The sequence below is a fragment of the Capronia epimyces genome, assembly GCF_000585565.1.
Source record: "Capronia epimyces CBS 606.96 chromosome Unknown aczIQ-supercont1.4, whole genome shotgun sequence".
Taxonomy (NCBI): Eukaryota; Fungi; Ascomycota; class Eurotiomycetes; order Chaetothyriales; family Herpotrichiellaceae; genus Capronia; species Capronia epimyces.
In genome coordinates, this window is record NW_006912907.1 from 1,312,316 (window position 1) to 1,331,038 (window position 18,723).

At 52.2% G+C, this 18,723-nt stretch overlaps 10 protein-coding genes across 10 annotated transcripts; 4 read left to right on the forward strand and 6 right to left on the reverse strand.

The window, feature by feature from the left end:
• Positions 1-871: 871 nt before the first annotated feature.
• On the reverse strand, positions 872-1,705 carry A1O3_05097 (uncharacterized protein; the record flags this gene model as incomplete). The annotated part of the gene is made up of 1 exon (XM_007735224.1): positions 872-1,705. One exon carries the CDS (start codon positions 1,703-1,705, stop codon positions 872-874), a length of 834 nt encoding a protein of 277 aa, XP_007733414.1.
• A 937-nt stretch (positions 1,706-2,642) lies between these two features.
• Positions 2,643-3,311, reverse strand: A1O3_05098 (uncharacterized protein; the record flags this gene model as incomplete). Its single annotated transcript, XM_007735225.1, has 1 exon — positions 2,643-3,311. One exon carries the CDS (start codon positions 3,309-3,311, stop codon positions 2,643-2,645), a length of 669 nt encoding a protein of 222 aa, XP_007733415.1.
• A 1,023-nt stretch (positions 3,312-4,334) lies between these two features.
• A1O3_05099 (uncharacterized protein) lies at positions 4,335-5,715 on the forward strand (the record flags this gene model as incomplete). Its single annotated transcript, XM_007735226.1, has 3 exons — positions 4,335-4,447; positions 4,513-4,655; positions 4,721-5,715. The coding sequence occupies 3 exons, from the start codon at positions 4,335-4,337 to the stop codon at positions 5,713-5,715; spliced, it is 1,251 nt and encodes a 416-aa protein (XP_007733416.1).
• A 940-nt stretch (positions 5,716-6,655) lies between these two features.
• On the forward strand, positions 6,656-7,450 carry A1O3_05100 (uncharacterized protein; the record flags this gene model as incomplete). The annotated part of the gene is made up of 1 exon (XM_007735227.1): positions 6,656-7,450. One exon carries the CDS (start codon positions 6,656-6,658, stop codon positions 7,448-7,450), a length of 795 nt encoding a protein of 264 aa, XP_007733417.1.
• Positions 7,451-8,683: 1,233 nt separating this feature from the next.
• Positions 8,684-10,021, reverse strand: A1O3_05101 (uncharacterized protein; the record flags this gene model as incomplete). The annotated part of the gene is made up of 4 exons (XM_007735228.1): positions 8,684-9,432; positions 9,485-9,647; positions 9,700-9,908; positions 9,964-10,021. The coding sequence occupies 4 exons, from the start codon at positions 10,019-10,021 to the stop codon at positions 8,684-8,686; spliced, it is 1,179 nt and encodes a 392-aa protein (XP_007733418.1).
• An 854-nt stretch (positions 10,022-10,875) lies between these two features.
• A1O3_05102 (pseudouridylate synthase) lies at positions 10,876-12,570 on the reverse strand (the record flags this gene model as incomplete). The annotated part of the gene is made up of 1 exon (XM_007735229.1): positions 10,876-12,570. The coding sequence occupies one exon, from the start codon at positions 12,568-12,570 to the stop codon at positions 10,876-10,878; it is 1,695 nt and encodes a 564-aa protein (XP_007733419.1).
• Positions 12,571-12,841: 271 nt separating this feature from the next.
• Positions 12,842-13,372, forward strand: A1O3_05103 (acyl-CoA thioester hydrolase; the record flags this gene model as incomplete). The annotated part of the gene is made up of 2 exons (XM_007735230.1): positions 12,842-12,921; positions 12,973-13,372. 2 exons carry the CDS (start codon positions 12,842-12,844, stop codon positions 13,370-13,372), a joined length of 480 nt encoding a protein of 159 aa, XP_007733420.1.
• A 225-nt stretch (positions 13,373-13,597) lies between these two features.
• On the reverse strand, positions 13,598-14,117 carry A1O3_05104 (60S ribosomal protein L32; the record flags this gene model as incomplete). The annotated part of the gene is made up of 2 exons (XM_007735231.1): positions 13,598-13,828; positions 13,953-14,117. The coding sequence occupies 2 exons, from the start codon at positions 14,115-14,117 to the stop codon at positions 13,598-13,600; spliced, it is 396 nt and encodes a 131-aa protein (XP_007733421.1).
• Positions 14,118-14,476: 359 nt separating this feature from the next.
• A1O3_05105 (uncharacterized protein) lies at positions 14,477-15,659 on the reverse strand (the record flags this gene model as incomplete). The annotated part of the gene is made up of 3 exons (XM_007735232.1): positions 14,477-14,975; positions 15,026-15,488; positions 15,629-15,659. 3 exons carry the CDS (start codon positions 15,657-15,659, stop codon positions 14,477-14,479), a joined length of 993 nt encoding a protein of 330 aa, XP_007733422.1.
• Positions 15,660-16,380: 721 nt separating this feature from the next.
• Positions 16,381-17,289, forward strand: A1O3_05106 (uncharacterized protein; the record flags this gene model as incomplete). Its single annotated transcript, XM_007735233.1, has 1 exon — positions 16,381-17,289. The coding sequence occupies one exon, from the start codon at positions 16,381-16,383 to the stop codon at positions 17,287-17,289; it is 909 nt and encodes a 302-aa protein (XP_007733423.1).
• Between the last annotated feature and the right edge of the window lie 1,434 nt (positions 17,290-18,723).

An 18,723-nucleotide genomic window follows, 5' to 3' on the forward strand; every position in this document is an offset into this window, starting at 1 on the left:
AAGCCCCTGGGCCACTCCTACTGTGAAGCCCACTTTCAACTTCTTGGGATCGCAGAAGTCCTTAGGACAGAGATGCGAGGGTTGCATCTAGGAATTTGAACATCCAGATTTGAACAAGACAAGAAGCGAGTGTATAGGCCGGCGTCACTCTTTCTCTTTCGGGGACGAACTCGCTGTCGAGATAACCTCCTCTCGGTGCCGCCCTGTACATCGGGACAGTAGATACTCCTAACAAACCCAAAGGAACCCGTGATAGGCACCAGAAATGAACTAATCGAGGACCCTTCTCTCCTTGCCCTTATACCGTTGTATGCGCGGTTTGGATGTGGTTCCATCTGACGCTATATTCTTCCGACCGCCCGAGGCGATCGATCAACAGACACCTGTGTTGAACTCAAGCCTAAGGCAATTTGCTAATGTTGCTGATATGCAGAGCTCGAGTACCACAGGAGTTTCATCCCACCTGCGATCAATGTTCAACAAGATTGACACACTGAGTCGAGGACCGAGTGTGGGAGAAAGCCTCAGTTGTTGATATCGAAGTGCCTCTCGAGTGTCGCCCAGTTCATGCTAAGCGGCGGCGTCGTTGCTCTTAGGGCGGGCTCCAGTTTGACGTAGGCTTCCGCCGCTGGCACAGCGTTTTGTGCATTTGACTGTCAGCGGTCGCCTCCTGTTGAAACCGACTTCGCAAATATTGGGGGGTAGCGGGGCACCTCTAATGTGCCCGTGAATACCCTTGGCTTGGGAAGGATGGGAACCCTTTTATAGGACTCCGCAAGATCTCTCGTGCCGGCTGGCGAAAGGGCATATTCGCAGTCTGATGTTAGGAAGGCTGGCTTTATAACCTTATGTGGGACCAACGGCCGTGGCTTCAATCCCCAACCATGGCTCTAACTCTTTCGATCCTCATGACCGCTTTTTCCAATCGATCTAGCCTCTTCCTTTTCTCCACATCCCTGTGCTCAAGCACCTTGACTCTTTCCTCTAATTTGGCCCGGGCCTTACGCTCGGTCGCAACCATCTCGTTCGCCTGACCAAACAGTTGGGCCGTGAGATCTTCGAGCTCTGTTTGCGTCTGGGTAAGGTTAGACTCGGCGCGCATTCGGAGCATGCGCTCTTCTTCTAGAGAACTCTGTAAAGATGACATGGTTACAAGCTGGCTATCAGACTGTGCGGATTGAAGAGTCGGAGCGGAGCGATTGGCGCCCAAAAAGGGGTTCTTAGGAGGGGAGAGTGTGTTGTTGGTGTCCGCGGCGTTGTTTTGAGGGAAAGTCGTCGTGGCTGGTGTCAATGGCGGATTTGCCGGATTGGATTCTTTTCTGCGACCTGGTAGAAGAGCACTCAGACTGGCTAGTCTGGACTGCGCAACAGCCGGTCCAGGCCCTTCAAGTGGTGGACTACTTGTAAAAGCTGCCTGTTGTTGTTGTTGTTGTTGCTGCTGCTGCTGCTGAGACCGCGCATGTGCTTCTCTGAGGTATCGAATCTCGTCTTCATAATCGGCCAACTTGTCAACGGCCGCGGCAGCTTTAGAATTGAGTAGTTTCACTTGGGCCTCAAGATCGAGAACGCGACGATGTGCTTCAGCAGCTTCGCTCGAATGTTCTGATGGGAGAGGTAGATGATAACCGCATGAGGGACAGGAGGAGGACGCGAGAGCGGCGGCATTGGCATAAGAGGTTGTCGAGGCGTCAAATGTTGGAGCCATGGCCTTACTGTTAAGGAGGAAGGTGGAAGCTGTCATGACGCATGTTCGAGAACAGGATGGAGAATCGGCCGCAAGGTGGGCAAGCGCTCGAGTCTGAAGAGGAGAGCGTGAGGACAGGAATAGATCGTAGTAATGGTCTATCACCGGTCAGACGCGCCTCCGCAGCCAACCAAGGTGAGTAAAAACTACTCGCGGCTCGCCCCTCTTTAGGACGAGGGTAATGCCGCCCTATACTTACCCTCGGCTCGTGCAGCCAATCATGCGTCCCAAGGCTTCAATTCAGCCTTGACCGGACCCAGCTCCCGACTACAAGGAAAAGTCCAGTAGGAAGTATAGCTGGCTGTGCGAGACACTGGGCCGAAATTAGTCTCCATAAGGCTACTCTCATTAAATTACTCCCATAGTGTTTGATGATGTTGGGAGAGATGGTGTGATAATATAGATACATACATAAAGCCCGTGGCCTCCTTCAACTCTACTGCTCTCGTCGAGCGAGGTGATATCTCCTTAAGGAGCGGGGTTGCTTTGGGTTCTGCCGTCAGGACTTGGTCAAGTCTGCTGGTGTGCCGCGACTCGGTAGGTCGTCAGCAGTTGGTGCAGTCCGTAACAACTATATGGTATGGCGGAGTGGGTCTAAATATGTTTATATTCCAAGAGGACGGGGAGGAAAGGGCTACAGCCTGCAGCCCAGCTGTAGAGACGGTGATGCTGAGTAGGGAAGTGGACGACTGAGGTGAGGGCTTAGACGTATAATAACATTGTGCTGGTCTGGGTGCACCTTGGAGGTCTTTCTTTCTAGATCCTATCCCACATGCACAGTTAGTACGAATAAAGGACTCCCTCATTGGCGGTGTCGTAACCCAGAAGGCACCTGCTGTTGTGGTGTAGGTGGAACATGGACCAAGAAGTATAGTCCCATGTGCCCAGCAAGAGACACTCATGGACTTGCGCCATCATCGACAGACACCAACCGTAAAGGGTTTTCGCCCCTCCTTGACCTCCAGTAATTGGTCGAGTCAATCAATTCCCGAGACCCTGCCACAGCCCAGGCCCATTTTTGAAGGAACTCTGGAGTTGCCTCCCAGCTCTCTGCCCGATAGGGTTCTCCCCACAGAATAAGACCTGGCTCAGTAATGGCGGTGGGTTCCCCGTCGTCTCCTTCTTGCAGGACTATCTGTCTGCCGGCATGAGCCGGCCGCCTCGAAGACGACGGAGGGACTGATGGAAACAGTTTTAAGTTGATTAGGTTGCCGACCAAGTCTTTCACCAACTCGGAATGATCAAAGTCTGACTCCCACTTGATCATGTTTTCTCTCATGGCCGGGAACGGGAGGACGTTGATCCATGATGAGTGAACCATGGTCATTTGTGAAGCGGTCGGCGTGAGGGAACGAGCAGAGGGATTCGGGACCACCGGTAGGATCACCGACGAGTTGGGAAATGATGCAAAGTAGGAGAATGGCCCAGTTCGAATCTTGTTGGTGATCTGATACTGCATCGTCAGGCGATCGAGTATCATTTTATTCTCGACCAGGCCTCGGAAGACATTGTATTTGACGAGATGGAGCAGGGTATGATCGAGTGGTAGGGGAAACGTTGTCGTCATGGTGCCCGCCAGCTGGTCTAAAGGGGCGGCCTCTCGAGGAGCGCTAGGCTCGCTATTTCGCGAATTTGATGGGGCTTGAGCTGATAGAAATAGCTGGTCTTCCAGTTCGTCAAGTCGCCAGCAACCTATGTGGTATTGACGCCGCTTCTTCGGCTTTTTTGAAATGGCATTTTCTTTTTCTCTGGTCCGAGACCCTATCAAGAACAGTCAGGCTCACCAGACTTTTAAAATACCAAATGGAACTGTCAAGACGAAACACGCACTGAATGCCCTTTGGTTCAACCGATTTTGCATTCTCTTCCGCTGTCTCCTTTCATCTGCGGCGGTTGGAACGTCTCTGATCGCCGTGGCGCTGCAATGCTCGGGTTTGGACGCCGACATGGTGGATCCGTAGCCTCATAGGACAGAATGAAGGACACACGTAAGTACAGGAGCAACGGGATGGCACATGAACGTCCATGGTCGTTAAGAAACACGGCCAGCAAGGCTGGTAGTAGGCAGTGAGCCAGGTGAGATGTCGGTAGATGCTGGCATTTGTCATCCCTGAGCTCAGGCCATGAGCAAACTAGACACCTTAAGCCAGACCTTAAACGGCAACAATGTCAGCCAGGCCCTCGGAGCCAACGAGGCTACTTGCAAGAACACTAAAGGGGCCAAGGGGCTCCTTAGGCTATGGGCCAATGGCAGATTGGATATCTTGAGCTAGATCGTAACCGGCAAAAAGGTCAGCCCACCGATATACTACTGTAAGCCATATATGTGATGATACCGGAGTCATACATTAAAGCGAGGCTTCAGAGATGGAAAAAGTGTCAGCCAGTGTCGCCGCATCGGGATATATATCCAGGATGACTTGCCTAAGCCAGAGAGATGCTAGAGTCCTTGATATAAATCAGCCACTGCGTCCTCCATCACCTACTATCATTCTATCATTCCACAACTTCACAAACCACTTAAGAGCACATAACTCGAAAGAATCAAGACCAGCCTTGAACGTGTTGATATAGGAGACTGGGCCTGAAGATGACTTCCATCTTTTCTTTCGTTTCCCGCAACTGGCAGATTTCCTCTCCTTCTGAGCTTCCCAAGTCAACCAACGCCTTGAAGTTTGGTATTCTGGGCGCGGCCAGGATCGCGTGAGTCGTCCAAGTGACCGCCGGTCTTTTGTGTTTATGAGGCATAGAGTACTAACTGTCTCCAGATCAAGCGCATTGATCAAACCGGCCAAGACGCATCCCGAAGTGATCATCCAGACTGTGGCGGCCCGCAACAAGCAGAAGGCTGTAGACTATGCCAAAAAGCACGGCATCCCCCAAGTCCATGACAGCTATGAAGGCACGTACGGTCTTTCCTGCCCTTCTCTGGTAGTATGTGCGCGCCGCGCCGACTGACAGCCTGCGTATGTCTAGCCATCCTCGATGACCCGTCCATCGACGCTGTCTATATCCCGCTTCCCTGCAGTCTGCACTGCGAATGGGCCTTGAAGGCCCTCAGTAAGGGCAAGCACGTCCTCCTGGAAAAGCCGGCAGTTGCCAACGCGAGCGAGGCTGAGGCATTGTTCCACTCTCCGCTGCTGCAGAAGCCCAATGCTCCCATCCTGCTCGAAGCATTCCACTATCGTTTCCAGCCGACGTGGCAGTTTTTCCTCTCCTTAGTCGACCGCCCGAACCTTGAGCGCGTCATCTCCGTCGCCAAGCTGCCCTTGTACATCATCCCCAGGACCGGCAACCAGTTCAACTACGAACTGGGCGGCGGCAACATGCTCGAGCTGGGAACATATGTCATGTGTGTCTTGCGGGAAATCACGGGCGCCGAACCCGAAGAGTGTACCAGGTGCACCGTGCGAAAGTCTCCTGTGAGTGAACTCTGTGATGAGGCTGCCGAAGCAACCTTCCGTTTTCCTGGTGATGTTGTGGGCGAGGCCGTCATGGACATGCGCGCAAGTGCTTCCACTCTCCCCACGTTCAAAGTTACAGTTGTTCACAAGGAGATCCCGGTGGAAGACGACAAACTCCCTCGAGGGCAGCAGTTGCTACGGGTCCGGAAGCTGACCCTGAACAACTTCCTGATGTCGGCAACCTGGCATCGCATCGACATCGAGGACGACTTTATTGTTCGAAAGTCAGCGAGCGAGGTCGTCAAACGATGGACAAAGAAAGAGTCCAAGAAGATCTACACGTTCAGAGACATCGGCATTGATCAGCCCGGTGAACCGTCCTGGATCTCTTATCGTCATCAGCTCGAGCAGTTTGTCAACCACATTCGAGGGAGGGAAGGCTCCGGGCTCTGGGTCAGCAATGAGGATAGCCTTGCGCAGGCGAAAATGATTGACATGGCATACGAAAAATCCGGCTTACCTCTTAGACGCACAAGCAAGTTTGTACAGCTAGAAGCATCTGTATAGAATAAAAGTCTACTGAATTCTTTATCGGTAGAAGGGCGGGTCTATCTAAACGAGGGGACGTCTAACAGAGAACGGTCGGCGCCGCCGCTATATCAAGGTCCTATCCGGCGTCGCTTGCGGTGGATCGGGTTTAGTATAAAGGGTAAGCGTAAAGGTAAGGAAGGTGAGCGAGGTAAGCGTGTAGGGTGTAGGTGAGGGCGAGGGCAAGTCGGTATAACAGCGGCACGGTCGCGGTGAGTCGCACGTAAGCTCCGAGTAGTTGCTTCATAAGATGAGTGACAGCTGCCCCAAGCCCAGCCTCATTTGGGAGGAGACGTCGCGTTAAGACGCGGAGTTCGTTGTTGTTAAGGTCGCCGTCGATGACCTCTGACAGCGACCTCGACAGCGACGTGTACAATTTAACCAACTAATAGAGCGCGTCTGTGGATAAATGCGCGAAATAAGCATGGCTCTGGTACTGTCGGCTAAATGGTGCGCTAGCGAAATTTGCACAACTATTTGGCCGTGGCTGCCGTCTGTTGGCTCTGTTTAGTACAGAGTTACTATTAGTAGGTGCCTAACTAGTGTAATTAATTCCTCTACTCCTCAGCCCCAGTGTTCCTCGGCCCCTCTGCTCCTCTGCTCCTCTTCTCCCGCTCCCCTACCACGATGGGCTAAATCCCTCTCATCCGGCCTTCGGCCTTCCTGTTTTCATCAAGACCTTCACACTCGTTATAGATAGACTCGATTAATCCAGGGGTTTCGTCAATAATTCCTCACCAACCTCATATCCAGGACCAAGATTCTATGCAAGGAATCAGTCCTGTATCCCTCCGACCGTGCACAGCCTGACAACCTGCCAATCTGCCAATCTGACAACCTGCCGACCTGACAACCTGACGTCTCGACCCTCTTTTTCCGACGTTCCTCATCTCGAAGTCAACTTTCACTGACAGAAGCCATGGCCTCTGGTCACCGCTACGAACTCGTCAAGGAAGGCGATGACATCGCGGATGTGCCTCAGCACAAACGGACACCGATCATCTCATCATGGTGGAAATTTTTGCTGTGCAATCTCATTGCAGCTAGTGTTGGAGCGGGAGCGATGTTTCTCATCGTTCGTGGTTCCTTTGCACCGCAACCTAGTAGCAGTACAGCAGCCAGTGTTCCTATATCCACAACCTCATCGACCGGCCTCGCACTTCCCACTCCAACCACCGAGCAGACTCCTTCTGTCGAGCACGTGGAAGCGGAAACCGGGAGTGTGAACCCTTTGGCTGGCAAAATTCTCGACTGCGGGCATAACCCTGAAGAAGCCCGCGCCAAGGGCTGTGTGTACGACGTTATGATGCAAGACTGGGTCCCAGAACCATGTTACGACAGCGTTCTGACCGAAAAATACCTTGCTGAAGGAAACTGGACGTGGTATGCGGACGGTGAAGGCAAGACCACCCTATCGGATGAAGAGATGCGCAAAGGTGAACATGGTGGTGCATGGATGTCAACAAGTTATCACAAAGCTCATTGCATCTTCTCTTGGCTCAAAATCATCCGCGCACTACGCAACAATCGAGGAATCAGTCAGGAATTGCTATCTTACGACCATGTTCTGCACTGCAGCCACGGGGCTCTGAAGGAAAGGTCTGACGACGAGGGTCTAGGCGTCCGGGCGCCCACCAACTATGCGAAATGTGCATTATACGACACCTGGATACAAGATTTGATCCCGGATAAACATGATTCGACACTACGATAATATTGGCCAACTACATAGGGGTGCTTGTTATAATAATGATAATCATATTGAAGTATGGCACCGGTTGTGCTACCAGCTATGTGTTGTGGAAAGTAAGAGCGAGTGAATGGCCATCAATTTGTCTACAGTCTTCTAGACGCTGTCAAGGACGCATCTTTCTTCAAATTCCCCGACTGTCCTTGGTGGCGACGCGACAGCTGTCACTGACAGTGCTGCCGAAGTGTCAAAGTGTCAGGCATCGGATCCATATCATACATGTACACGTATGTGACGGACGGACGGAAAGCTGTCTCGAGTCCGCCAGATGCCAGATGGATCGAGCCCGAGATCGAGATCGAAACCAAGCGTCGAACTGAGCATCAAACCTCTTGCTGTTCTGTTCTTCAATCTGCTTTCGGTGACGCGCTCGATCTATGGCGCCGAGTCTGATGGGTCCGATCATATTAAAACGGTGGACGGGCCTAGGCTGTACTGAGTATGTAGCATCAGCGGCACGAAGCCTTAAGCGGCTTGCTCTATGAGTCCTGTAGATTCGTACAAAACTCCGAGTTTGGAAGATGTAAGCCCAAGCCTCTTCGCATGCGAGGAGCTGGTGTCTCAATGGCAATGCATCCCCCTGAAAGAAAAAGGGTCGTGGTTGTGGTCATGGTCGTGGTCGCTAAACTGTGCCTCCGTTCAGCCTAAACCTCCTCTGGTACTGTATATATACACGTAGGTATCCTTTGTACCTGCTTTGCTCCTTAGAGCCCGCCCGAAACATACTTGGATGAGGGGTATCGATCTGCCATCCGATCTATTCGCATATCTGCCGACAAGGTTCATTTCCGAAGGGACAAATCTGCTTTGTTGACGTTCTGGTACAAAAACGCGCCGAAGTCTTCGTCTTCTGGTCAAATCTGAATCTCCGTCTTCGACGGGCAGCTGCGACTCCTGGAAGAGGCGAAGCAACGTTGCCGGCGTAGAACGTCTCTATAGACTTCGGGAACTGGAACATATCGAGCCAAATGGCTGCCTGGGCCATAGTAGAAACCTCTTCCGCGATACCCTGCCGCTAGTCTCCAGATCTTCTTGATGGTGGTAAAAAAATTCTCAACATTAGGTATCTCAAACCGAAAACAACCGAATGGGAAAAATGCGTTTCGACACCTTCCGACCCCCGCTTAAAAGAAGTAAGGTATTGCAGCACTGGAACGGTTAGTGAACAGAGCTCGCTGGAAGGGAGGGTACCGGAACTTACGCGATCGCCAATGTCGCCGTCACACCTAATACTGCCCTATTCCTCACCTTCTCCCTCTTCAACTTCTCCTCCAAGATCCTGGCCTTTTTTGTTGGTTGCACAGGCAGTTCTGCATCGACATCAGACGGCTCAAGCGCTTGGGCCTTCCGCTTCTTGGAGAACTTCGGGGATCCTTCCAAAGTTTTGGCTTCCTCTACCATCTTTCTCGCAGTCTCCAGTATCTTTTCTGGATCCTCAGGTAGAGACAGTTCTGGCGATCCTGGCGGTAGCTCGACCGTCACATTCGTTTGCGTGGTCTCTGTGGTACCATCAACCTCAACCTTTTGATCCACTTGAACCTTGACCAAATCCTCGTCAGAAACTGATTCAGTGGGCAGGGCCGGCGAGTCAGTCTTGGTGCTCCCGTGTGCAACAGAGGCTGCATCATCCAGCGCCGACTGCAGAGTTGCGCTTGCAGCATTTGCGTTGGCGATGTTGGCTTCCTTCTGGGCCTTGGTTTGTCTCTTTCGTGGGGAGGATTTGGCTTTCGTTGGACTTGCTGCCTTGCTCGGAGAAGCTGACCTTGTGGCTCTCGAACGAGGCGTCTTGGTAGGAGGTGGTAGCTTGGTCTTGCCCGCCGGTAACTCAAACTTGGGAGGCGCAGCAATGGGTTTTTTGGAGCTTGAAGGTGTCTGCGACATCTCGGCTGGATCGAGTAGCGCACGAATCCACTCCATCAGTCCATAATCCGCAGCAAGTTGGAGAGCTATCACGTATTGTCAGTTCAAAATGGTCAACCAGTGGATGGGATAGCCTACCAAACTCCGGAGCTACCCAGATATTGCCTGCGACCTCGTCCTGGCTAGTGGCATGGAGACTCCTAAGGTAGTCGCGCTCTTCCTTTTCTTCCGCATGACTTGCCCAGGGAAATGCGATCTTGAACATGCCAGTCGCGCTCACGAAACCGTCCTTGCTTCTCCTCTGTGATCAATGTCAGACGTGGCGGGGAGCTCTTTTATATTTCCAAGCATACCATCAGAAAGTATCCTTCTGGGTGAGGTTGATTCTGCTGAGTCGAAAAGATCTCGGAACCAGTGAGGTCGTCTGGTAGAGGAGCCCGGAGGTGTGCATACTCGAAGGGGCCCAGGTTCTCCGCCTTGGTCGCGTTCGAGGTCCCTACTTGCCCAGGCTTAACAGTCAACTTTGTCTTGCCGAGCCGCCTGCGGGTGACCAATTCTTCATCTGTTCAACCGTCAGTTCCATCTATAGATTGCATTTGCCGGCCACCATTTCTCACAGGACGGCGCCGCGCCAGGCGCAACCAACGGATTCCGTTTTGCTGGTAAAGATCGCATCTTCCTCTTGGTGATTGTGATGTTTCGCGAGAGCGTACTAGTAGGAGAGGGATATGAGGCTGGAGATCTCGGAAGATGGCTTGTTGCGCAAGCTAGAGGAGTAGTCCGTAGAGGATGGCGATGCGATAATTGTCAGTATTGCCGCGCGTGGTTGGATGGACACTGAAGACGAAGATGAGCGCGAAAGAGTCGAGGTAAGCCGCCCCAATTGTGGCTTTGCCGTGTGGTCGGTAGAGGGATATCGACGACGCGACCAGGGAGATGATATCAAGGGACTGAGGGACTGGGGGACTGGGGGGACCGCGATCGGGGGAGGGGAGAAAGAGGAAGTAATTACTCGGTAGGTAGACGGAAGATGAGGTATTGTCTAGACCTCCGCCACCTGTTGAGTGATGGCGGTGGTAATTACACGTACTCCCTAAGGAGGTACCTTACCTGCCCGTAAGCTAGGTCCTCCGTACTGTAACGGGTGGCAGGGGGGAAAGGCCGGCAATAATGGAAAGGCCGGTGGTTGGCTAAATGAACTGGTCTCCCCTTAGCACCTACGTAACATACCTACCCGGGCAGTCTTTAGGGACCAGACCCCTAAACTTGGCTAGCGCGGACGCCCCTAACGCTCCATTAGGATGCTTATATCTTACTAGTGAGGGTGCCTTGACCCTCATGCCCCGAGCCACGTCCCAGGGCTTGCGACTATTCAATGAAATGAATTGAGGGGGCTGGACTGTCTGGATGTGAGCCTGGAAGTGGAAGGGACCAAGTCCTGACCCTATTTCGGTGCACACTGAAAGTTGTATGGATACTCCATACCGAACACCTAAATGCATCGGCAGGAATTGCTCAGAGGCTAAACCTCAATCATCTTCTTTGTTCTTCTTCGCCCCCATGCGATTCTTCAACTTCTCCTCCTCTTTCTCATCGCCAATGTCCAGCACTTCATCACCACCATACTCCCAGCTACCGATCTCCCGGGGGCCATCCATCCCCTTCGGGGGAAGGGCCCATTGCGGCGCAGGACTGCGATAACTCCAGCTTCCAGCTACATCTGCGTAGGATAGTGCATGGAGGTATATTCCCAGTTCGTGCGGTCCGGGATCTGAGTACAATGGCGTGTCGCACACTGGACATCTTTCCCCCGTCATTTTCTCTCCTTTTCGTTTATTGTAGTCGGCTACCATCTCATCATGGGCTTTCACGAATGCACCGTATTGCGGATCATCGTACATGGGGTTCTCGCCAGACCCTGCCAGTGATCCGGCGTGTAGAGTACCGGCTGGCAATGGTTTGAAGTTTGGATCGGCCTGTGAGACGACGGACGATGGTTCATCTAATCTGGCTGCATCCGAAACGGTCATCTGTTGCGTCTGCTTCACGAGCTTCGCCAGCCGCTCCTGTTCGTACGAGACTGAATCTGACACCTCGGTCTTCCCTATTTTTTTCAGCCTCGCAATGATCTCCTCGTCATTCTCACCCGTTGCTTCATTCCGTGCCAGGCCCGGCCCGAAGACAGCTCTGTTGCTATAGATGGGGTCGTTCGTGATGGGATGGCCGAGGAATTGGAGATGTACTCGAATTTGATGTGTACGGCCCGTCAAAGGCAGGCAATGAACAATACTGTAGCCTTCATCTTCGCTACCAGAGATTGCGGGCCCCGGTTGAGCGACTTTGTCGACGGAAGATGCGCTCTTCGAGCCCTGCCCATCGCCAGTATTTGACAAGATTTGAGGCCGGTGAGGATAATATGCTACCCGCCGGAATAGCGTTTTGGCAGATTTTCCACTTGCTCTAGCTCGATTGAGGCCAACGATCGGACTGATTTGGAGAATACTCTCTTCACATTTGATGATACCACCGCGCATCGAGTCACCCGCCCAGCCCACTCCGTCTGGGAATCTGCCCTTGACTCTTGCAACATATTCTTTGCGAACCGTCCGCCCACGTAGCTTTTCACTGATCACCTCCGCCTCCCTGCTTGTTTTCCCGATGAACATGACCCCACTTGTCAGACGATCGAGCCGGTTGCAAGGTAGAGGCTTAAAGGCAAAGTGCCTTTCTGATTTCATAATCTCGACAACCGAGTTGTAGTTGTATCGACCGGCGGGGTGAACAGGCACACCAGCAGGTTTGTCAATCACAATCATCTCGTCTGTCTCGTGGATGACTCGAATCGGTTGTGCGGTGACCGGAGGTTCATGTCTGTGTAGGGTATGCGAGATGACATCCCCGTTCTTCACAATGGTATGAATATCTGTACATGGTTGCCCATTAAGCGCAATTTGTCCGGTTTCGATGGCGTTTCTGTAGTACTCGCGGGTCCGGTCTCGAAATTCGGATGCGAAAATGTCCAGAATCTCCCGTCCGCGCCATCGCTGCTTGCAAAACGTGTTGTATGTGAAATGGTAGGGCGAGACCCGCCGTAGACCGTTCTCGATGTAATACGGCCGAGGCCACGGATCGCATGGGGTCACAACGGTCGACGGAGGTTCTTCGAGTGGTTTTCTGTCATCGTAGAAAGATTTAGTCTTTATTTCGGGTATCGTCAAGGCCATACTCGGGCTTGGATATCGGCCGCGGCTTGCCAGATAGGCAAGCACGCGTGGTGAGGGAGCCAGGGATACTTTGTGGAGGTTCCCAGGGAAGTTTGGAGTGGTCGCCAAACACTTCTTAGGAAGGCAGTGTTTACCTAGCAAGATTTTTCCTGTCGTGGCGGGTGCCCTTAGCCGCGGCACTGGACTATTGTGGCGGCCACCCTTGATTCAATTGAGAATTCGTTTTCTCTTTCCAGTACCCAACAAAGCCTGGTTGAACTCTCCGAGGACGATGTTAGGCTTGGATGTATCTTCCAAACGGAAAAGGAAGCCCGATGACTATCCTTATCATCTCGACTACAGAACTCGCTGGTTGGTCTTGTTGCCAATTGCCGCACCAAATGACACTGACTTGTCGTACAGGTCGGACAATGATGTCTACCATCATATGAACAATAGCATATACTCCTTCTTGATTGACTCAATAGTCAACGCCTACTTGATAGAGAGGTGCGGTATGGACCCTGCAACTTCGAAGCAAGTTGGCTTAGTGGTCAGCACGTATTGTGACTACTTTGGATCCGTCAGCTATCCATCAGTGCTGGATCTGGGACTGAGGGTCGTCAAGTTGGGCAAGTCTAGTGTCATGTATGAAGTGGGAGTCTTTGAGCAAGGTGATAAGCAAGTGAAAGCTGTTGGAGGCTCAGTCCATGTCTTTGTGGAATCCAAAGGACGACGACCAGCGAGGGACGGAATGGAACTTAGTATGAGGGAAGGACTGGCACAGATTCTCGAGCAGGAGAAGGGTGCACCCAAATTATGATCGAGACCAGATGTGGCTGAGATAGTATTGATTTCTCTCTTCGTGTTGTCATCTTTGACCGCACGCTCCGTACCATCCCCATAACCCGGCTGTCAACCGCAGGACGGCGCGGTCCATTTTTATGCACCGTAAAACCAGCAGGGCTTTGTTGTAACGGACCGTTCATTGAATCATTGTCTACTAGCACAACCACCAATTGCATCCCCCGTCTCCGAAGCTTCCAGCTTATGACTCGGTCGTGATCTTAGCCTTGCCGTTGGTGACCTTGACACCCAGCGCCTTCGCCTTTGCAACAATCTCAATTCGCTTTCTTGAGGAAACAGCAGACGCGATCTCGGCGGCGTAGGTTCTGTTATGCATGAGAAGGAGCTCGACGTCTCGAGGGTTGTGGACGAGGAAAGCCTTGTGGCCTGAGGGGATCAAATGTCGAGTCTTTTTGTTCGAGCCGTAACCAATCTGTGGAAAACCTCCCCGTCAGCACAAATATTTTAAGGCTTCAATGCCTTCCTGTGGCATTTGGTTGAAGACTCTTCGTGCGTTCCATTGCCTTCTCAAATCGTGCAAGATTGAATTCACATACCGATGGCATCACAATCTGGCCCTTGAACCGTCTTCGAACTCGGTTGTCAATACCCTTTGGTTTTCTCCATGCTGAGGGCACACATTTGAATGTGTCGGACTGGTGACGGTTCCACTTCTTGGGATGCTTCTTGACGATCGGAACGTGCTTCTTTGCGGAAACCATCTGCGCAACGGTCAGTGACGAAGAGGAGACTTGTGTGCGTAAGTATTCGAACCTTGTCGAGTATTGGCCGTTGCACTTGAAGCAGATGCAAGAGGTTGTGGTGGAAGTCGTTGTCTCCTCCAGATCGCACTTGCAATCGCTCAATTTCTGCGCCAAGAGTTCCAAATTTGTGGGCGACTGGTATCAGAAACTAGTCCATTCTGGGACTAGTGTCTTTATTCCTGATCCAGCTTTGAATTTGAGCCTCGTGCCACTCACTACCATCGAGTAAGGTATCTATGATCATAGTCCACATTCTATGACATCCATGGGCGTTTGAGACCGAGTACTTGACAGGGCCGGCCATCGGATTCGATGAACTACACTTCCTGGTGCTCCAACTTAATCGGTACCCCGCCCTGCTCTCCGCTACGCAGCATTACCTCAATCAGCTCCAGGTCTGCGAGAGCTTCTTCAGGCGACTGTCTCTCATTGCTAGTGCCGGCTACTAGAGCTTCTCCCCATTTCCTAACTTCCGGTGCCACCCCTGTGCCTTCATCCTCGACTTTCTCGGTTTTGCCGTCAACTGTGACTTGATCACGGGAGATGCTAACGGAGCCTTTTTCGGAACCAATGTTCCACTCACTCCCTTTTGCGGTCGTCCCAAATGACATGGAAATTGTACCCACTGCGCCATTCTTGGTCTTGCCAGTGGCCTCGACGGTGTCGACAGGAGGGAGATGCTCTTGAAGCTGTGCAGAATGCGCCGACAGTGTGACCAGCGGATTGTCCTTACCCAACATCAGTCGAAGGGCTGCTACAGTATGAACGCCTCCGTCGAGCAAGAAGCCTCCCTGGTGTGTAGGCGTCTTGCGCCACCTGTCATGTATTAGTGGTCTTTGTCTGCTTGAAGCACGGGACTATCTTACGAAGTCTCGAAGTATTTGCCTCCTTCGACCAGAGTCTGCATGCGGCATCTGAAAGTCAACTGCCGGCCCTTGGTTTTGACGGCTGCAGCAGCATAATCAAAGGAGTTCAGGTATCTGAAGTTCTCTGCCACCGCCCAGGTTACGCTTTTGGGAGCAATCTCAGAGCGATACCATTTGATGAGATCAACAGCGTCTTTCACGCTCTCGGCAACGGGCTTCTCGGACAGGACATGCTTTCCTGCTAGCAATGCCCTGCGAATGTAGTCTGGTTGATTCTTGATGGGGAGGGCGATGATGACTGCTTGGACATCAGTGCGGGCCAGGAGATCATCGAGTGATTTCCCAGCCCCGGCGTCATCCGAGTAGAGATCAATCTTGGATTCGTCCACTTCAAGCGTCCTAGCAGACTTGAGGGACCGAGAATAAACTGCCTTCAAGGTCAGGTCTTTTGCAGCCTCCACAGCTGGCTAAAGTAAGAGTCGACGTGTCAGCAAATAAAAGATTCTTGGTTGGATCGACGCGTACTTTGTGCTCCTCCCGGGCAAAAATGCCTTTAACAAAGTCATTATCACTGTCCCAACATCATATCAAAGAGAACTTTACCTCCACCGAGAATAGCGACCCCAACAGCCATTGTTATGGTCGAGGGCGTTTGCAAAGGCCCGTCGCTATCGATGCAGCGCAAACACCGTCCTTGCAGTCAAGCTGACGAGGGAAACGAGACTTATGTACTCCGTGGTTAACAGCAGCTATGTTCTGTTTAATGTAGCCTTTTGCAACCCCTGTTCGATATTTCAACCTCCCAAGGGTCCCACCAAAGATAGCCTCCTGACTGAAAACATTCCAGTCACGTGCTTATGATGTTATCGCCCTTCTCGATAAGGGGTTATCGATGCGGTGTCATGACTCGTGACCGCCGGGCGACATCACCCCAGTCTGACTCGTGTACTCTGTACGATGGACGGAAGGAGCAGGGCGCGGCATGCGTGTATTAGTCTGAAACTAGTACGGATGTAGTAGCACTAGTGCGGACAAGATCGCACTAGCACCCCTAATCGTCGTGCTAACAACTGCCAGCAGCGTCATGCGGCGTGCGCCGTGTCGTGTCGTGGCCATGTCACACTCGTCAGAACCGACTGCGCCCGGCTGGAATGTGAATACTCCCGTGCTCCGTACAGGGATATCGCCATCATGGCGACATCCGATGCCTATGCCATGGCAGCAAGTGGTTGAGTATCGTCGTTTGCTCTATCTTCCTCCCCATCTTCGTCTACTACCTATTGTGCTACCACTTTCCTGGATATTTCAGCTCAACTGTTGGTCTCCTTAGGACACGACGTCAACCATACCATAGTATGGCTCACGCATCGTCTCCGGATACTACTACGCGACCTTCGCTACCGTTGGAACTCCGTGCGGCGACCCGCGAAAATCACCACGCCCTCAACACCCTGATAGCCACACGCCTACTGTTATGTCTGTCTCCTCATGCGGACAATCCCCTCATCTATGCTAAAGGCATGGCTGCCTTTGGACAGGTCTATTTTGCTTTTGAGGATTTTCTCACTGCGTCTCTTGCCAGTGGTGACCAAGACCCCCGGTTCCAGGAGATCTACAATACACTGCATCTGCCTCAACTTATACGGACTAGCCGACTACAGCAAGACATCGAGACGATCAAGTCAAGGTTAGAAGGGTCCGCCGCGGAAGAGGTCAATCTTCTCGAGCACGAATCCAAAGCCTTCTATTCGCGCATACAGGGCCTCCTGTCTGCAAGGCCTCATGTACTGCTAGGCTATGCGTGGGCCATGTACCTTGCTTTGTTCAATGGTGGGCGATGGATCCGGAGGCAGCTTGTCTCGCAGGGTCCCGGCTTCTGGCATGGACCACCCATTCCACTGTCGTTCTGGGAGTTTGATGGCGATGCAACCGCGGATTCGGAAGGCGAACATCTGAAAGTGTTATTTCAGGAAAGACTACTGGCCGCAGCCTCGCTCCTTCGAGACGACGAGAAGGACGACGTCATCAAGGAAACCACTCGGTTGTTTGAGCTTTGTTCCGAGATTGTGCACTTCCTAGACAACAAGTTAGACACAACTCCCCGCTCTCAACCCGACACTGCAGATTCTCGTTTACGTGGTTCATTTGGAGAGCTATCGCCGGTTACGGCAGCTTGGCAATACTTGACTTCATCATATGAATCTCTAAAAACGGTGACCGCGTGGGCCTGGAATACAAAACAGCCTAGCTGGCCTAAAGCTTGAGAGCGGCTCTAGGCTAGACGAGCCACACGCTGCAACTCTCGTGCAAATTTGGCTGATGGGATCTTCGAACCATTCAACTGCGGCATGAATTGGACGTCAGAAGGTATGGTATGGCATGGCGCTGTTCGGTTTGAGGTTGGATCATCCTGCCAGATATCATCCTCTCGAGATTCGTCGCTTATACTGGGGATATGGCCACTCTGTGTTCGCAAGGGGCTTCAAGTGCATCTGCCCCGAAGGCTGTGGCTGTTCTTAACCCGATGACCACTCCAGGCAGCTACACATCGACGGCGGGAGCAGAATGTCTTTACAATCCTACAGACTATTAGTAGACGTCGGAGCAAGCGAAGCGCCTGGAAGTGCGAATATGTCTGGGTACGGAGTACTCGATACTAATTACGCCTCCTGTATGTACATATGCATCTCACAACCGGCGACCTTGTCTGTACCTTATCAGACATTTTGTCCAGCCCTTCGGCCCTTCGAGCTTCTCTATTCTCGTTCCATCTATCAGTTACCTCCCACCGCAGTCATTTTTGGCGTCTTCCTTCTTCAGTCTTTGCGCCGGGGCGGAATGGTCGAAGAGGAAGTCTTCGATCCACCAGAAACTGAGGTGCAATCCTCACCACGGAGACAGAATGAGTCAACCCCCGAGGCCCTGCCGATGGGACTGTTCATTCTTGACCAAGCCAATGCCACCTCTAGCGAAGAGACCGCAATGCCCTGTCTCGGTGGTATGGGAGAGATCGCCATGCCCTGGCTAGATGCCACCCATGACAACTCAGGGCAGATAACGACAGAGCATCTTCTACAACAGGGACCGTCTGGCATTTCGGACCAGGCTCCAGTGGAGTCTATGACTACTCCCCGGGGCGTTTGAAGCCTTAGCCTCCGAAGTAGGACTCGCTGGAGCCACCGCGCATGATCTTTTCGCGCCTATCTAGGGTACCCTAACCAGATATCATCCGCGATGCGTGCGAGGTACGGAGATTCTCACAGACAAAATACGACGCTGGCCGGGACGCTGGATCAATTACCTTGGCCAGCCAGGACAGCCAACTCTGGATCGCGTCCCGAGGTCTTTGTCCAATATCCAGAACATACAACCTATGCGGAAGACAATGTGGAGTTACATCAGTACCAGTGACAAGTGATCACTGACTGGGGAGAGGTGGTTATAGGGATGTCTGACTCTTTTGTGGGATATGGGAACGTAGTATGATGCTCAAGGCGGTCGGCATTTGCATCGATCTGATGGATCTATTGAGATGAATCGAGGGCTGATAATGTATGAGATTGTTCCCTTGTGTTTATTACATGCGCCCATAAGAAAGCCGTTTCAGCATGATCAGAAGCACATGGGGCCCATTTCTCCTTCGAGTCGTTATTTTATTTCGTATTAGTCCGGATTAGTTTTCTATGGGCGCCGTGCGG